General features: G+C 38.2%; 1 protein-coding gene across 1 annotated transcript in view; it reads right to left on the reverse strand.

Moving 5' to 3' along the window:
* The window catches only part of LOC118219764 (voltage-dependent calcium channel gamma-3 subunit-like), a 42,095-nt gene extending 23,193 nt beyond the window's left edge, over nucleotides 1-18,902 (reverse strand). The window contains exon 1 of the mRNA XM_035403154.1: nucleotides 17,600-18,902. Within this exon, the coding sequence (XP_035259045.1) occupies nucleotides 17,600-17,810 (211 nt within the window). The 5' untranslated portion in view covers nucleotides 17,811-18,902. The remainder of the gene's footprint in view (nucleotides 1-17,599) is intronic.
* Nucleotides 18,903-19,394: the final 492 nt, after the last annotated feature.

Below are 19,394 nucleotides of genomic sequence, written 5' to 3' on the forward strand. Positions count from 1 at the left end.
AAAAATGATTCGTTTCAAGCTTTTGACACGGCAAGCCATGCATATTCATCAGGGCTTTGTTTTAATGGTCTCTAAAGAACACGGTTGTTATCCAAAGTCTTCATCTAGATATTAATCCTCCTGGGATTTTTTTCTTTGTGCCTTGGGATTAACTACCCTCTTCATAATTTAACTAAATGCTACAAGTATGAGGAAATCTTTGGTAAAGCCATGTTACCAGTGCAAATTTGAGAGTGCCAGTTTTTACATTCAGCTCGGCAGCTCTGAAGTATATTATCATAAACCTATAATCTGTAGTGTCAAACAATGTGCAGGGGGGAGCCAGGCAGCTATGACTTAAACAAATTCATACTTCATCACTGCTTCAGCTCCCTTCAGACATGCACTGTACTGCACATTCCTGCAGTTATGTGCACATCAATGTTTTCTCAAAGGGGAGGTGTCATTCCTTTTAAGACAAATTCAAATGCGTTTGACTTTGATTGCTTCCACTGAAAACATTCCTCAAATGGGAATTAATACCCACACAACATCTTACAAAACCTACATGACATGATTACCATATAGGTTTTGATAAAGAGAGTTTCAAAATATCACTGTCTACGCCACATGGCCCAATAGCACAAAATAAATTACTATCATATATAAGCACTTTCATCAAAGTTGCATGCCTCACCTACAAACACACGCTCCTGCAAGTTAATACGTGAGAAGAACTAGGGCATGAGGCCGAGGCATGAGACTGTTTTAGGAATACGTCAAAGTCATGGCTATTTGTTCAACCAACAAAACAAAAAAAAGTCTTTCACAAAATGGCTGCCGTACATCACCCAAATGGGTGTTGCTTCCGATCTTTACATAACAACAACCTACCTGGTTGATCTAGCACCTGCAGAGTGAAAGCATCAGCTAAAAGCAGGTACATGCATGCACTAGCCGACTCTTTCCCATGTTCACAAAGGATACTGCAGAAATGGGATGGGCCAAAAAAAAAAATATTACTTGGAAATTTCAAATTAAGGAAAAAGTAAAATAGTGGAAAAGTGCTGCACTGAACACTGGGTAATGTATGATTAAAACTGCGGTATCTTGCTGCCAAACCTTCAATTTAATTTCACTTCAAAAGTCAGCAATGCATATATACAATTCCTATACCCCTCTACAAATGAATGGAATATTGATATGATGAATCCAGCACTGACCTCAGTCTATGCACCGAAAGTGATCATTAAATTTGTATTCTAGATATTATGTGTTTATGTGTGATTAAATTTGTGATTAATCACAATAATTATTTTGTAATAGCGTATTATTTATCACAATAGATTCCTGAAATCATTTAACAGCCCTACTCATTACACATTGGGGAATCACACACTGTGGCATTGCACATTTTCCTGACACCACTGCTGTCGTACTCAATGGCTGTGCAGCTGATCGTGGAGGTTGTACAGTCATGGCTGGCAAATGCAGTTATTCAACATTAGTCACTACTGACACTGAAATCTGTTTGATAGAGAGCACTAATAGCAGCCTGGTCATTTGGGCATAGAAGAGCAGAGAAGCCCTCAAGGTCCAGGTCCAAGGTCTGTCTCTCTCTCTCTCTCTCTCTCTCTCACACACACACATGCACAGACATACAGAATGATCGTTGTCACATCAATGTCCTTTAAGGCAGGCATCATGCTTCATTTAACTTTCCATTAAAACACTTTTATGCGGAACTGTGCAGGAGAATGCGATATAGGTCACCCAAAGAGAGCTGCTGGCTCTCACCAAAAGCCCAGGCCTGATCTCCACAGAGAGGCCGTCCACAGTTGCAGGCAGTTCTCTCCAGCATGGGTTTAATTGAATTACGTGCGGGTTTGTTACCCCCACAGAATGTGGTCCAGCTGCACTGCGGTGTGTGGTCTGCATTCAGCCAGCATTGTGGCTGCAGAACAGAAGACAGCCACCGCCTTAGAGGACTGAGTGACTTTAGCTGCATTATAATCCCTGCAGCACTCTGGTGGTCAGCTCTTAACTACCTTCCTTTAAGACATCAAGACACATTCTTAATATGGGACCCAACACCTCCACAGGCGTGTGGCCTGAAATTGAAATTTTCCTACAAAGAGGCACAGCACATGTGGTATCCCATCGATCTGATGCCTAAACCACAGCATCCTTGATATTTTATCTGAATGTCTCCTTGGTCTGGGAGATGCTATGATCAATCTGATCAATCAAAAGACTGAGAATTCCCCTCACATGCTGGGATCCAGCTTTTAATGGATTATGAGTCACTGGAGAATTCTTTGCGCCAACCCTCAGTGCTGACAGATTAGCTAATAGAGAAATAACCGGTTGTGCTATGCAGATCTACAGCTGTGCTCCAACCACTAATATACACTAAAAAGAGTACAAATTCTGTGTATGACGACAGTAAACAGAACCAGTACCATGTATTATGGGATTAAACTGAATGCAAATATATGAAGCCTACCTGCATAGACATACAATATTGCAATTATAATTGTACTGACCAAAACTATTGAAGGGTCTTCACCAAAGCATAATTATACTGTGGGAACCAGAATTGTGGTTCAAGGTTGTGCAATATAATTACATACATAAACACAAAGAGATATTTCGACAGTATGAAATCTAAAAGTATCATTAAGAAAAAAAGCTAATGGAAAACACCAATGCCCTCCAGGAACCCAATGTCATGCTGAGTTTTCCTCTCCAGAACTAGCCAGCTAAGTATTGGCAGGAAATACATAAATAAATAAATAAATAAATAAATAGTCACCCAAGAAAAAACCAAGATATGTACAGGTTCAATATTTAAGGGGCTATTTTACTTTCTGGGGTTTCTGATATTATTTCAAGTGTATGCTATTGATTGGCCCTGACAGTTTTTGTGTGTGATTAAGGATATTTTAGATGCTTAGCGAAGTTTCTGATGCCAGGTATAGGACATTTGAGGATTTGTGGTCTAAAGCGAGAATATCGACTTTAAGTAACGCTAAAGCAGCTTTTAAAGCAACATTATGCCTCCAGAGTTTATATATAAGCATATTACTTGATAATTCTTCAAAACATGCATTTAATACTATTTTGCTTTGGGCCTATTTTATCCAGCACACACACCCTGAGACCACTGTAGAAAAGAAGTACTGGCACAATATAAAAACAAGTACATATGGCAATAGCTGTGAATGAACTCTGTCAAATCAACCTGGTCAAATATTTTCTGTTCCATCCCTGAATGTCAATACCTGCCAATGCAAATCTGATAGGTCATCTGAAATTTTCCTGAAGTCGAAAATATACACAAAAACTGTCTTTGCCAATCTGAAACATACAGTTAAATTGCAGTAATATAAAAACCCCAAAACTATTAATTTATTCAGTTCTTTATTTACAAAAAAAGTTCCAGTACAGAAATAAGGTCAAATACAAAAGGCAAAAACAACCACTCCCCTTGCTTTTCCTACAATACTACTACAAAAGCAGTATGCTTGTGGGAAACAGCCATGATTCAATCAACCCTGAGATGAGCGTGTCCCAGTAGTCTGAAAGACTTGGTGGGAGGGAAAGTGAGAAAGCATGTATGTATGTACATGGGCTATCAGTTAGCATCGTGCTATGTGTGAAGAGGCAGTAACACATCGCCCCCGAGTGACAGCCAGAACACAGCACTCTGACCCTGCCATGAGCACTTAGCCATTTAACAGGAGCGCAGAGCCTCATCTCCGCTCACCATGGTGCCTGGCAGGGTTACTGCTGCAATCTGAAAACATTCTGCCACTTCAAGTCCCCTTATTGCCAGGCGGACACTATTTCTGCCATACAGGCCAGGGACTGAAGGACCTGCTGTCGCATACCTACTGACACAGCATTCTCAGTACTGTTTACTCAGACTCAATTAGGTATCATCAGTCTATCAGGGATGATCAGAACTGTCCTGTGAAAAACACACTGTGTATTGAGTGTATTAATCTGATCGTATGCACTCAGTGACCACTTTATGAGGTGTACCTATCTAGTACCAAGTAGGACCCCTTTTTGCTACAAGAATAGACTGAATTATTTGCAGCATGGATTCAACAATGTGGTGGAAACATGGATTTTTCATCCCAATGGTGCTCTCTTGGGTTATCTGGTGACTGGGCAGGTCATTGGAGTAAACTGAAGGCTTTGATGCATGATTTGTGACATGGCACATTGTCCTGCTAGGAGTATCCATTTGAAAAAGGTAGATTGTGGCAATAAAGGGATGCACATGGTCAGAACAAAGCCTGCCCACTGTAGCATCATCTTCCTGTTCTTAGCTGACAGGAGTGGAATCGGCATGGTCTTCTGCTGCTGTAGCCGATCTGCTTCTAAGTTCAATGTGTTGTGTGTTCAGCGATGCACTTCTGCACACCACTGCCTTTCTGCACACTTCTGTTATAAAATGCCCCTATCCATCTGTTAGTGTGAACAAGTCTCCTCAGGCCTCTTTCATGTTGTTTTTAAATGTTTCTAGTTTATCATGCACAAATGTAAACTAGAGACTGTAGTGCATGAAAATCCCAGGAGGGCAGCTATTTCTGAGATGCTTATGCTGGAGCCACCACATCTGGCACCCACAATCATACCATGGTCAAAGTTGCTCAGATCATGCATCTGGCCCATTGTCTTGCCCTCAAGATTGATCAAACAAAAACTAAAACCTGCATGGTTCACTGTTTTGAGGAGTAGTCTATTTGCGTTAACGAGCAGGTGCACCAAGTGGCCACTGAGCGATTAAAACACTATACATTTACATCATTTCAAAAGTTTTGGTTGATTCCAATGAAACATTATTAAAATATTATATTTTCCAAGTTTGAGTATTAAAATATGCTTTTGAAAGGCACCACATATGACCATACCTGGTACTGTGTGGTTGATGTTTGACAACTTCAATTTTCAGGCCACTGTTCTGTTGTTTTGGGGTAGGAGGATGTAAATGACCACATTCATAAAACACCAAACAGCCTTTATTTCCGAACTTTCTTTGAGGGAATATAACTGCAATCTTTCAGGTGCTTCAGAACTATCCTCCACTCATTCATAGCCTCACTCACACATGCGATACCTGCCTTTAATCATACTTTATTCAGTGAAGTATTGCGCCATAAAGTTTGATGGAGATTGATCACACAATATGTGAGGAATGTAGTGAGCAGTTTCATGTTTTGTGTAACAAGTGCTAAGCAGACAGGAACCATCAGAGTGCTGTGAATTGGCAGATTCAAAATGTCTGCCAGTAGTGATGACTGCACTGACCATATCACTCATATGTTTTGTGCAGATAATCCTCAATTTATGAACCTAAAAATTGGAGCATTGTATGTGACACATTTTCACTATTTCACAATTGTTCCTACTACTCTATAATAATAATAATAATAATAATAATAATAATAATAATAATAATAATAATAATAATCGTCATCGTCATCGTCATCGTCATCATCATCATCATCATCATAATCATCATCATCATCATCATCACCATCATCATCATCATCATCATAATTATCATCACTGGGTTTCCATGTGGGTCAGCTGTCACAGTGGTCCTGTGTCATTACATAACTGCGGGAGTGGGAGTCAGTGGGAGTCAGCGATGGGTTGGTTTAAGCTGGGCAACATTTCTGAAGTTACTGTTGTCATACCAGATGTCTACAAGTGCCAGTTGTTCTTGATGACATATATAATTCTCCTCCGTTTGGAAATAGCTCTCTCCTGTAGTATTGTGTGCCCTCTGGCATGGAAAACAGTGAGTGTCCCATTAGTCTGCACATCAGAGGGGGGCATGCAGGTCAGCTGCAGAGCTCTTTGTGTGGGTGAGACAGGCAAAGCAGTGACTCAGTATAAACAACTGCTGATTACAATGTCTAAAGAAATAGGGGGTGGGGGGGGGGATTAAAATAAATAAAATGCAGAAATGAACATATATATATATATATATATATATATATATATATATATATAAAATTAATGAAAACACAGATAGTTGCCATGAGTAAGAGAAGTACAATGTAGATTCTTATGAAAAAGCATGTGCATCAAACTCTACACACTATACATTATGATTACGCCATGAACTAGAAAACCATTGAAAAATATAATACAATACTCAGCAAAGGACCCAGAAGATTAGGACAATTATTTCCTCTGTTAAAACATTGCTGATCAGTACTCACACATTTATATGCTATAGCAATACAATGCACAGTATAATCAAGACCAAGCCTTTTCAATTAGACCCAATAACACAGGGCAGTTCTTAGTACCGGTTTTAATAATCAAATTGGTCCAATTGCCAATTCAATAAAAATACAATAAAGTAAAAGTAAAAATAAAACAATTAGAAACATGAATTAACAGAGCAAGTTATGTACATTGATGTCAGTGACTCATAATAGAGATAACTAGCCTTTGGATTTTTAAAAGAAAATTGTACAAGCAGTATTTGAGTTATTAAATATGTATCAAGCAGTATTTCAATATAAAATATGTATCAAATTAATTTGCGTGGACATGTGAATATAAACTGGCAAGCATGGTTCAGCAAAATCAGAGATTATGCAGCTTGCCAACACTACCTAGTTTTCCAGCTTTTTAAATTATTTTAAGCATTTAGAAAAATAATACAATTTCTGCATTATAAACTTTGTGATAAAATATGTTAAAATACCAGAATCACAAAAGCCTTCCTAGAGGAACATTGGTTCGACAGAGTAAGTAGTTGACATTGCTATAAGTAGCTATCAAATCACTTTGATGCAACAGTTGAAAGTAACTGAAAAGAAAGAAAGGGTATGATCTCATTTGTTTGTAAACTGTGTGTTCGAATTCCAAGAAATTTTCAGCATTCATCATTTTTTTTCTTATCTCTATTTGTTCACGGCTGTTTCCTTATGCTAATTACATGAACAGGATTGCGCAGAAAATGTGCAGACAATTTAACAGTCAACATTCATCACTTCAAACACCTATGCATAAAAACAAAGGTCTGCATGCCGTGAATCCCATTTTGGATTTTTGTGGGAACATTTTTAAGAACAAAAGTAAACATAATATGAGAAAAGTTTTGTGAATGAGGCCTAATGAATAGGTTTATGTACAAACCAAAACACTACAAAATAACATATTTTTTAACTGGTTTCAACTAAGCTGCCCCATGCTTAGAGGATTTAAAACGGTAATGCTAAAAGGTGGTCTTAAAAACGATTTAAATAATATTTACGCTATCACAGAAGCTTTGAAACAACAACAAAATCTCTCTCTGTCAGAAGAAGAAACACAATAAACCATATAATGGCCAACATATTCATGAATGATGATTCTAGTTCTTCATCAGACACTTTGAAATTAGCATACTGCCCAGCATGCAATTTTGAAGAAAAAAAAAGAAGAAAAAACGCTGCTGCAACCCAGTACTTCCAGGGTATAACCTAGATGCATCTTAAATATTTCAGAACATAATTAATGTAATGTGTATTCAGTAATCATAACCTGCTCACACAAAGCCAAGATCACAAAACAAGCATAAATGAAACAATCTCTATAAAGAATGCCAAGCCAAAAAGTACATTGATTCAGATATAATTTTCACCAATTACTTCAGAGCAAGGAAATATTTTGTTTAAATGAGTATTGCACAATTGCATGTGAGAAATAAAAGCTTTAAATTAATTTCTGAAAATCTCACAAAACACATTTCCACAGTTTATGATGGATAATATTTAGCTTATACCTAATGTAAATTGTTCGGGTATGGCAATTAATTTGAATGGATAAAATGCTCTTATTAAACTATTTTAATCTGACAATGTTGCATGCATGCTTGATACGGTTATATATTTTCAATTGAGGTTAATTAAAAAATCCTATTTATCACTACTTTTCATGTTTCAGAACACACAAATAAAGTATAAATATTTTTTCTTTTGGCAATGTGCAGCACACTCATTTTGGTGTAGTTTATTCCACTGTAATGGTGCAAACCAGCATAAAATAGCTATTTATTTGTGCATGGGAACTCAAACAAAAACATAAAATGTTCTAAATAAAAACAGCATCAACAACAATAGTAATAATAATAATAATAATAATAATAATACTAATAATAATAAGCAGCGATGTTGAGGGTTGGGCACAGAGGGTTCTTGTCTTTCTGCCTGTCCTGTCTTGCAAGTGAACATGCAATGTGAAATGCAAGTAAAACACTCTACTCCTAAGTGAAACATCTAGACAATAGATTATAATTAATATCCCCTGGGTTCCGCCACAGTTGGTTATGCTGCACGCACCACTCAGTGCACTCAGAGACAGTCACTAGTGCTGAATACTGTATGCACTTCATTACAGCCTTTCTGAATGCATTGTATGGCGGTAACTTGGTAGCAAACATCACAAATATGTAAATTGTTTCACAAATCTGTGAATGGGGTTTCACTAATATGTAAACAGCCTCACAAATATGTAAACAATTTCACAAATATGTAAATGGTTTCACAAATTCATAAATCTGAATGCCCCCACCAAAGTGTTTGCATTCGCACAACTGCGACTTGCATTTCACATATTTGTGAACCCAGTCTACATATTTGCAACTCACATTTTACATACATGTGAACCCATTCTGCATATTTGCGAATTCTTTCTACATATTTGCCACTTGCATTATACATGTTTGTGAATCCATTCGACATATTTGTGAAACCATTTACATATTTTTGAAACCCCATTTACATATTTTTGGAACCATTTACATATTTGTAAAACTGTTTACATATTTGTCAAACCGTCTACATTTCTGTGAAAACCCATTTACAGATTTGTGAAACCATTTACATATTTGTGACTTTTGCTACAAAAATACTTCCATAGCATTGTATCTCTAGCCTATATTTAGTGCAATGGTAATGGCGTTTATTGGGAATAATCCCCTTCCCCATGTTGGTCTAAGATAGAGAAGTGAAGCTGTGACCAAGATGCTATGAATTATTTATTTATTCAATGGTATCTCTTTGTGTTTACAAAAGTTGACCTGCATAGAAATTTAAAACAAGTCATCTTACAGTTTTTGCAGTAATTTGGTGGTGGATGAGGTGAGCTCCCACTTATCACTGTAAAGCACTTTGAGCGTTCGGAAAAGTGCTATATAAATGTAAGGATTCATTCATTCATTCATCTGTACAGTTATAGCACACCATGCACGCTTTCCATGGTAATTAGATAGTTTCAAGTTAACTAGCTTACAGCCAGCTGCTGGGAAATAATTTAATGTCATTTTTTACATGGAAGTGTTTTAAGAAATGTCTTAGCCTAATTAATATAGAAACATCAATATTGTTATTTTGATGTTATCCAGGGGTCAGGAATGTTTTTTTGAACAAAGAATGAAACCATTTGAGGCTGTTATACGTGTAGAAAACATAATATAGCTTTATATATAGCTAGGATATAGCTCAGGAACTGCACACTGAAGTTGAGCTTGTGTGTGTGTTGGGGGGGGAGGGAGCTTTTTAGGGGCATGACATTGGTACACATGATCTACATGGGTCCCTTTCCAATTTGTATTTTATCCAAATTTGAAGAGTAGTTGGACTTAAAGGAGCTGTGGTCAAATATATTCTCCACAAGTTTTGCATGGTTATATTTGATATATATTGGGGGATGTACTTCTTAGGGCTGTTGGCTGTCAGGCTTAGGGCTTTGAAGGTTCCTTTCAAATTTTGTACAATTTGGCTTGATGGAGCCTTTGGAAATGAGTAATTTGCTAAAAGAACCCCCTACAGGCCATATTGCTCTATAAAACTCTGAGCCTGGGCATGCTCATCCACGCTATGGCTATCTATCATACCCGAAGTTCACCATTGTGGTAACTGGTGTAAGTATTTTGGTGGTACACATATTTTGGCCATGGTTATACATTTTTGCTAAATTGAAAATACAGTCCTCCAGCCAACTTTTACAACAAAATTTACCGTATAATTGAACATAGGGACGTGATATAGATAACATGTGCCTAATAGTGAGAATCGGGTAAATTTGCCCATGAGAATCGGACAAATTGTCAGAGAATTAGGAAAACTTCATTTAGCAAAAGATTTTAAATGGTGGAAAATCCAATATGGTGGACAATGTGGGTTCTAAGTGTTTTTTTGATCAACATGAGAAGGTAAACATTTGCAGAATGTTTGCTGCATATATATGTAAAACGGGATGGTCGTAATATTTTTTTCAATGCTGCAATTCAGGAGGTAGTAGAAGAAGAAAAATCATCCATTCCTTTACAATAACTGAGTTTCTCATTACACTAGAACTCTCTTTGCCTGTTTGGAGCGTGCAGTTTAAATACCAGTTTATATTGGGATTCAATTTGGAATAATATTTTTGCATCCTCCAACAATATGGCTCACCAACTGGTATGTTTTAAGTCAGCTATTATATTCTTTGTTCCGCTATACACCAGATTTCATATTTAATTAATGCACACCATATCTTTATATGAAATTCCTGTTAGGACCAGTAGGCCCATACCTGCATATGTGGTGGGAATTCCCTCCCATAAACCTTCTTTGAAAATATGTGTTATAGACACTCAGGTCCTTTAGACACACAGATTGTTGCTACTTGGGAATGACTCAAATATTACTCTCGACAGACAGACAGAAGTTTTATTTGTGGAATTGGTTGGGTAGACAGGGAGATTCCACTGAAAGATACTCAGTAACATTGCCTGAATACTACCTGGATATGTGTATTTTAAAAAAATGCCCAAGTTAACATCACATACAAAGTGATTTCTGATCACATCAATAGCACACAAGCAAATATGCTATTCATCTAGCCAATAGTGTGCCAGGAATAAACCTACACGACAGTAAGCCTGTTGAAATACACTCAAAAACGTCAGTAGTTGGTGAGGAGTAAGCACATTTGTTAACTCAGTAGTAAAATTGAGTGAAGACAAAAGTTCAAGTGACCACAAAGGAAAGGTTCACACCGTAAGCTCCAAGCATGAAGAAATTGTCAACAAAAAAGGCCAAACAAATTCTGACTGTTGGAAGTGGTTTGGCTTCTTAAAGTCTGACAAGATACAGGGTTGTTTTTCTTGAAAATTATCATGCAGACCACTGGCAACAAAGACAGGCAACACCACAAATCTTTTCCACCATCTGAAACACTACCATCCTTTAGAGCACACATCCTTTAGTTCAAGGTACCAAAAAAGTATTAGTCGCTTGAGCACCAGCCAAGGCACCAGTACAGCTGCTGTGAGAGATGTGAGAACCAAGCAACAAACAATTGATGCTGCCTTATGCCTCTAACGCTATGCCTTATGACAGGAAATCAAAACCACACAAAGATATCAGTAGTGCATTATCATACTGTCTAGCGAAAGAAATGCTGCACATCGACACTGGAAAAGGAAGGATTCAAGAGGCTTATACAGGTTATTGGCCCAAGATATCGGGACCCTGGACAAAATTTTTTTTTGCACACCACACTGCCACAGCTTGCTGAAATTAGGGGAAAGATGATATATATTTTTATATCAGCTTTTATCATTATAAACTGATATGATCTTCATGATTTTAAGATTTTTGTCCTTATTGCTCAGTCCTACCCCCATCCTTTACCACACTGACCTATGTTCTCATCCACTCATAATGACCAGTGCTCTCACTCTTTATCACACACTGACCTGTGTCCTCATCCACTCATCATACTGACCAACACCCTCATTCTATCACACACTGACCTATGTCCTCATCCACTCATCATACTGCTCTCACTCTTTATCACACACTGACCTATGCCCTCATCCACTCATCATACTGCTCTCACTCTTTATCACACACTGACCTATGCCCTCATCCACTCATCATACTGACCAACACCCTCACTCTATCACACACAGACCTACGTCCTCATCCATTCATCATACTGACCAATGCCTTCACTCTTTATCACACACTGACCTATGTCCTCATCCACTCATCATACTGACCAACACCCTCACTCTATCACACACTGACCTATTTCTTCATCCACTCATCATACTGACCAATGCTCTCACTCTTTATCACACACTGACCTATGTCCTCATCCACTCATCATACTGACCAACACCCTCATTCTATCACACACTGACCTATGTCCTCATCCACTCATCAGCCTGTACAATGCTCTCACTCTTTATCACACACTGACCTATATCCTCATCCACTCATCATACTGAGCAACGCCCTCACTCTATCACACACTGACCTATGTCCTCATCCACTCATCATACTGACCAACACCCTCACTCTTTATCACACACTGACCTATGTCCTCATCCACTCATCATACTGACCAATGCCTTCACTCGATCACACACTGACCTATGTCCTCATCCACTCATCATACTGACCAATGCTCTCACTCTTTACCACACACTAACCTATGTCCTCATCCACTCATCATACTGACCAATACTCTCACTCTTTACCACACACTGACCTATGTCCTCATCCATTCATCATACTAACCAATGCCCTCACTCTTTATCACACACTGACCTATATCCTCATCCACTAATCATACTGACCAATGCTCTCACTCTTTATCACACACTGACCTATGTCCTCATCCACTCATCATACTGACCAATGCTCTCACTCTTTATCACACACTGACCTATGTCCTCATCCACTCTTCATACTGACCAACACCCTCACTCTATCACACACTGACTTATGTCCTCATTCACTCATCAGACTGTACAATGCTCTCACTCCTTATCACACACTGACCTATATCCTCGTCCACTCAATGCTGACCAATGCCCTCACTAAAACTGGCAAATTCCACATGTATAGCTCACAGTATTTCTCTTTGTTTACTTATATTTGAATGTTCACTTATAAGTGCAACACAAACAATTATTCCTGCAACCAATTATTATTCATAAAAAAAGAATAAATGTATTTTATAAAGTATGTAATTGGTTTAGTTCTGCTTTGGCCTGTTGACCCAAGGGGACATTAATATTTCAAGCTTGGAGTCCTTTGTACTCGGTAGCGAGAGTTGGTCCATCAAAGCCTATTTGTTCCAATGTGTTTAATGGTGGGGGCACTCAGCCGTTTCCCTTCCCGGTCTGCAGCCAAGCAGCACAAAAGTGCCGCTCCACCGATAACAGGCCGCTTAATTAGCCCATATTACTCTGTACGTACTTCACAGCTTGTGACTGAAAATATGACAAAAAGCACAGCTTCAACAACAGAGGGCTGTCATCACCTAAGACACCCATTATTGGGACAAGGGCACATTTAAATATGTGTAAAACTGAGGAAGCATCCTGTCCCTGAAAGTCAAAATTCAAAAACGGCAGACATGCAGCATTACTGTGGCATTTATTCATAATTTAAAAAAAGCATTTAAACATTTAAATGTATTCAAATGATGATAAAGCCTTCATTATCTGATAGGATATGGGTATGCTTCTCCCACTATCTGGCCAAAAAGCTCATGGCTCCATAATATGACATGTGCACTCTATGCAAAATAGTGAAAAACACACCCAGGGCACGTGTGCAGTGAAAAGCTTTTCAATATGCATTATCTTTTTGCTCCACAATTTTTTTTTTTTTGCGCAGACCGCTGGTCGTAGTATCTCCCCGGATTCGGCAGAGAAAGTAGGGGAAAAGCACTGAGTCGCAGCGAAGGCCTTCTAGCCAGGCCAGGGCTGTTGGTTGCCTAGGAGCAGGCTGATGAGAGTACATGAGACAGGTTCTACTTGAGTGCACACAGAGGGAAGAGCTGTCCTATTCCTCACCCCCTCCCTGCTCTGCTTTTCTCGCCCTTTCTCCTCTGCGCCTCGGCTTCATCATTTATCCTGCACTCAGCCAATCCTTCACCTGAAACACACTTGCACCTGTAGACGAACATCATCAATTTCACGCCTGGGCATACCTGTAGCGCCCAATACAAATGCCATTAAGGAACAATGCATCCTGTACACAGCAGCCTCTCACGATGTTCCCGTCTTTGATCAATGGTGGCTTCCGAAGATCAATTTTTGCCACATTTTCAAAATGTGAATGTGAACTGTTGTTACATTTGATAACACACAGGACAAATATTTTCAGATGAAAGAAATAGGTTAGAAAATGCATTTCTCTGAACATGGACATTGTCATTTAATGATAACCTCTCACTTTTAATCTTAATACAGATTCCTCAAATCCTGGTGATCATTAATCTGACTACCAAAGATTGATATTTATTAAGGGTGACATAAATGATCAATGCATTAAATATCAGTTCAGAATTTATCATAAAATGCAATTTCTCACCAAGATATTTTCATCTTCATTTTTCACTTCCGGAAAGCTACCGTTTAGTATATGATATTTAATGAAGTCTCACTTGGTTCATTAAAGCTGAATTTAGAAAATACAACTGGTTAAAGGAATCAGAGTGAGGAAACACTCTTCGATACTTAATTTGTTTCGATCTCAACATAACCCACACAATGCATTGATAAAATATACATCTGCTTTTTTGATGAAGACATTGCGCAATATAATGCCCAGAAAAACCTTGATCTTGATTCTCAGATAAGCAATTATGTGGTTATTGCTTTTTGCTAATCTTATGGGAAACAACCCTTATCTTGAGCATTAGAATATTTTACACAAATACTGCTAAAATCATTGCTTTGATTTGTTAAGGTTTTCTAGAATCACACCTACTCAGTGATTTCACATACCATACATTGCACTTGGCTTCTTTGGTGCACACAAGTGTGTAACTGTTTTTTCTTGCTAAACAACTATTGGCAGTGTTGGGTAGTTGCAATGCCAGGTTTGAGGGAATATACATGCATGGATTAGCCATCCCACATATGCATATGTATGTGTGCATGTTTTTCTATGCATGCATATGGGTGCATTTTTTGTGTGCTTGTATGTGTTTCTATATTTGAGTAACCAAAAACATTATACAATTTGAGAGCACACAGTGTATATGATGCATACATGCTCATCTCCAGTTTGAGTAATAGTGATTGTTTAGCCATGATAATGTGTAACAAGCACACACCTTCATAACCATATTTTTTAAAATTAAAACAATCAAGCAATGACTATGCCTGGACATATTTCCTGAATCTCACTAATAAACATACGATATGAATTCTATTTATCTTCTCTTTGGGTGTGGAAAGCAAACGTGTAGATGATAATAATTAAACCCACTTAACACAATTAACAGTTAGCAGTAACAGAACTGCTGTGTTTTAAAGCCTTGTTAAATCTGGGCCAGCCCTTTATACCAAGTCACATACATTTATGAACTGAGTACATGTCTTGGCCCATTGGTTTCTTTATTCCTTTCATATGTATATCTATTGTACATAGAGAACTTACATTTTTATGAACACAATTGCCGTATTCATGGATGAAATACAAATGACTATTGCATAGGACTTCTCATGTTAGCTCATGCTCAGCAGCACCCAGTCGATTCTATCTTTTTCATGGGTTATGATCTTCCCTAGGCTTGCGAAATAACAAAAATAAACAAATAAAGCTGTGGAACTGCAATGCAGACCTGGCAGATAATCCTTTATTTTGATCTTTTAATATTGGCTACATTTATTCATAGAACTGCTAATACAGAGTCACTGAATGACTGCGGTCCTTACATTATGAAAATACCGGGCAGATATCTCCTATTGCATCTCTCCGAGAACACAGCGAACTGGCATGGGGCTCTGTCATGGGCAGTGAGTGCAACAGCAGCAATCCAGTAATCACTGAGACATTGTCACCACTGGGAGCTACAGGGGGCTTTTTTAATCAAAAGGAACATCGTTCGATGACTGCTAGAGTTTTGCGTTTGCATCATTGTATGGCGCACGATAGTAAGCGATGACATATCAAAGTTATGACAGCAGGGTAAAACCAACCTGACATTGTATTTTTGTGAATTTTTCACATTAAGTAAAAGGGGAAGGTGACCAATGGCTGTAAGTGAGAAACTGAGGCATTATCAAACGCATCATTTTAGTTTAGGTTTTAAGCTGTTGTAAAATTGAATCACTCAATTGTAGTGAAATAAATACACAAATGTGATATATGCTATAACTACTGCACATTTAGCAATCGGCACACGGCTGTATGTCTAAACCTAAGCCTAAACTGAATGCACTTGATTTCAAATCAAAGGACTGGCAGCATTCAATTAAAATTGCCTATGCCTATTTGGTAATGTTTTCTGATTGAATAGATGGACAAACAGAACTAAAGAAAACGAAATAAATAAACCATATAAAATGCTGATGCATATCTCAACCCTGAGGTATTAGTACATTAGCGTTTCCTTTTAAGAAGGTCAAGGCCACCAAAATGAAAATCATGCAAAAATCAAGTCCGAAGTCACACATCAAGGTTTAAGAAGGCCTTTTGTTTTACAGAACAAGTATATTTTACCACAGTATTACACATATAAAGCCTAATCATTTATATAAACTCCTGATGACAAACCAGCACCACATAATTGGGTAATGTCATTAAAAGATGTCGCTGTGGCTGTGGTTTGTGGTATGAAAAGGACAAAACTTCCTCAATCATGAAACCTTGGGTATTGGTAGAATATCTACTTAGAATATTTTCAGATTTCTTTTAATGGGTCTGATCATTAAGATCCTCTTGCGCAGTATATCCCTGATCCTACTGCAATGAGTGAACACCTTCAGATATATACAAAGCATTTAAGTAACTCATCAGTGTACAGATTTATATTTGTATTCTAACACACGCACACACACACACACACAACACACGCACTTTATCATACAGCACACCATTGCTGACATTATTCTAAAACAAAGGATTCAACAAAACTGTTAAATAAAATTTTATCTCATTCACATTCTACCAGCCAGAGGAAATGTTTCTAGTCCTGTTTTTTTCACTTGCGACACAGAAGTATCTTGTATCTATCAAATTTATAATATGATTCAAGGTACAATTTGTTCATAATACAATGCATTGTATGTTCAAAATAGATTGAAGTTTCTTCAAGACATAACCGTTCATTTAAATGACGTGAAAGCACTGAATGCCTTAAATCGTGTATCCTATCTTTAAAAATAATAAAATGGTGCTTCTAATACTGTGGTCAGCTATATCTCTTTTTATATCCTGTATTCAAGTCCAATGGTTATTCTTGTTTACCCTGTTAACAATTCACTGGGACAAACTTGTAGAGAACAGAATTCCACAGGTTATCTTAAAGATCAAGACGCCGCTGTAACAATTTTGTATTAGACTAACAGTCGCACGAAATACCATACCACAGGTAGCACATATCACAGACATGGTGAAGAAAAGAACGGAAGGAATGAAAAGAAAACCTTTTCTAGGCCAAAATCAAGTATCAACCACTGGAGAAAAATAATAAACTGTTTAATAAAAATAATATGGAATTAAACTGAAAAAATTAGGGAAAAATAGGAAATTAACGATTTATTTGGACTGCCTTCAATAAATTGATCAATAAGCAAACCCATTACCTTCCAGACAGCAGGTCCTCCACAGTCCCGAATGGGTCATCACTTCCTCGTTCTTCCTACTAGTCTCGTTATCGTTTGCCGTCTTAGTCCTGCACACGCCTCTGGAATACAACCAGTAGTCAGTTCCCACCGCGATTGTCATCAAACTGAACGCGGCAAAAGCCCCCACCGTAGTAATTAACATCTGGACTCCTCTATCACACATCCTCATTATGCTTTATTCCAGGGTGGGAACAGGCAGCAAGGGGCAATTCACAGGTCTCCTGGCCCGCGTGGCATGCCGGCTCCCGACAGAAAACTCCGGTCCACTTCAGTAAAGAATACCATTATCTTCAACTTTTCACAGGTGTTGGTATAATAGTGGTTACAGACGGTGCTGTGCTGATTAACTTCCCCAGCTTGCAGACATTTAATGACCGCGTGTCACACAAAAGCAGGAACACTGTGTCCAGCTCCTGGAAAAGTCTCCATTCCCGAAGCCGGAGCAGCAAGCGCCAAGTAAAGAAATCACATAAGATGCGTGCTTCTTATAGAGTAGAGAGAGCGACGAAATGGTAGAGCTTAAAATAACAGTAAGAGTATCTACCATTAACATCATAAGGATATTAATCTGATTAAAAACAAATGCAGCGTTACATTATACTAAACAGCAGATGCATCTGTATTTATGATCCTAAATCGTTCTTATCCCTTTAAAACAATAAATATTTCGAATAAAATAACACAGTTTCTAGCCCACTTACGTATGCAATCCCTCATGCGCGCAAATTTCACAGAATAGAAATCGCACATGGGGTAACAGGTTTAGTTTTTAACATGGATAATTAATACAGCCAGGAAAAAAATGTTATTGCTGTTAATCCAAGGTAGCTTTCCCCCTCCATCGCAAAAGCATCAGCTTATCTTCAACAATATTACACAGCAACGAACATCCGAGTTGGTGAGGGAGTTGCATTCTACCGTTGCTCTTTAATAAATACTTGAAAATTCTGTCTTGTCTAGAAGAGCAAGTGATATACACGCGTACATGTATCTTAAAATTCAGCGGGCATACAGCCAACCACTTAAAAGGCACCTGTCCAAAAATAATAAATCAATTCAAAAGATCAACATTTATCATTTTTGTACTTGCAGCAGTTGTAGTATTGATGCTGGCTCTGGCAGTTGTGGTTATGAAATGACAGCTCCCACGTTCTCCCCGAATCTGCTCAGCTGAAACAACGCCCACAGTAGAACCGGGGGGGAGAGTTGAGCGTTGCAAATGTAGCGCGCTCGCTGCTGTCCGTGGTTCTGAATGGACGAGTCAGTTCGTAATCTCCGGATTTCTCCCCACCACCGCCTGAACAGCGCTCGTGGGCCCTCCAATGTACTACTTAAGCCTTCATATGCAAAAATATTGACAAGTGATGCATAAAGAATTGGACCCTGGAGAACAGAAGCATACTTAAAGAGCCACTAACATCTTCTAAGATTTCTTTGAGGAGGGCATTTCACATAGGTTTACGTACTGTCCTATACATCTTCTAAGGAAAAGTGCAATGAAATATAGAATACGGGGCAAAGAAGCATCATACGACGAATGTAATAAATTACACGCGTGTTTAGTGTTTCTGGTGAAAAGAGAGTTCGCGGTCTCTATTTCTATTAAATCATTCTGATTGAGAGGTATTTTAAGATTAAAGTATATCGACAGTTCCCATTTAAAATAAAACATGAGCGAGACATTTTTTTTACAGTGGGAAATACGTTACCATGTTACTTACGTTCACACACGGCTTATGAACTGTTTACACAC

The sequence above is a fragment of the Anguilla anguilla genome, chromosome 2, assembly GCF_013347855.1.
Source record: "Anguilla anguilla isolate fAngAng1 chromosome 2, fAngAng1.pri, whole genome shotgun sequence".
Classification (NCBI taxonomy): Eukaryota; Metazoa; Chordata; class Actinopteri; order Anguilliformes; family Anguillidae; genus Anguilla; species Anguilla anguilla.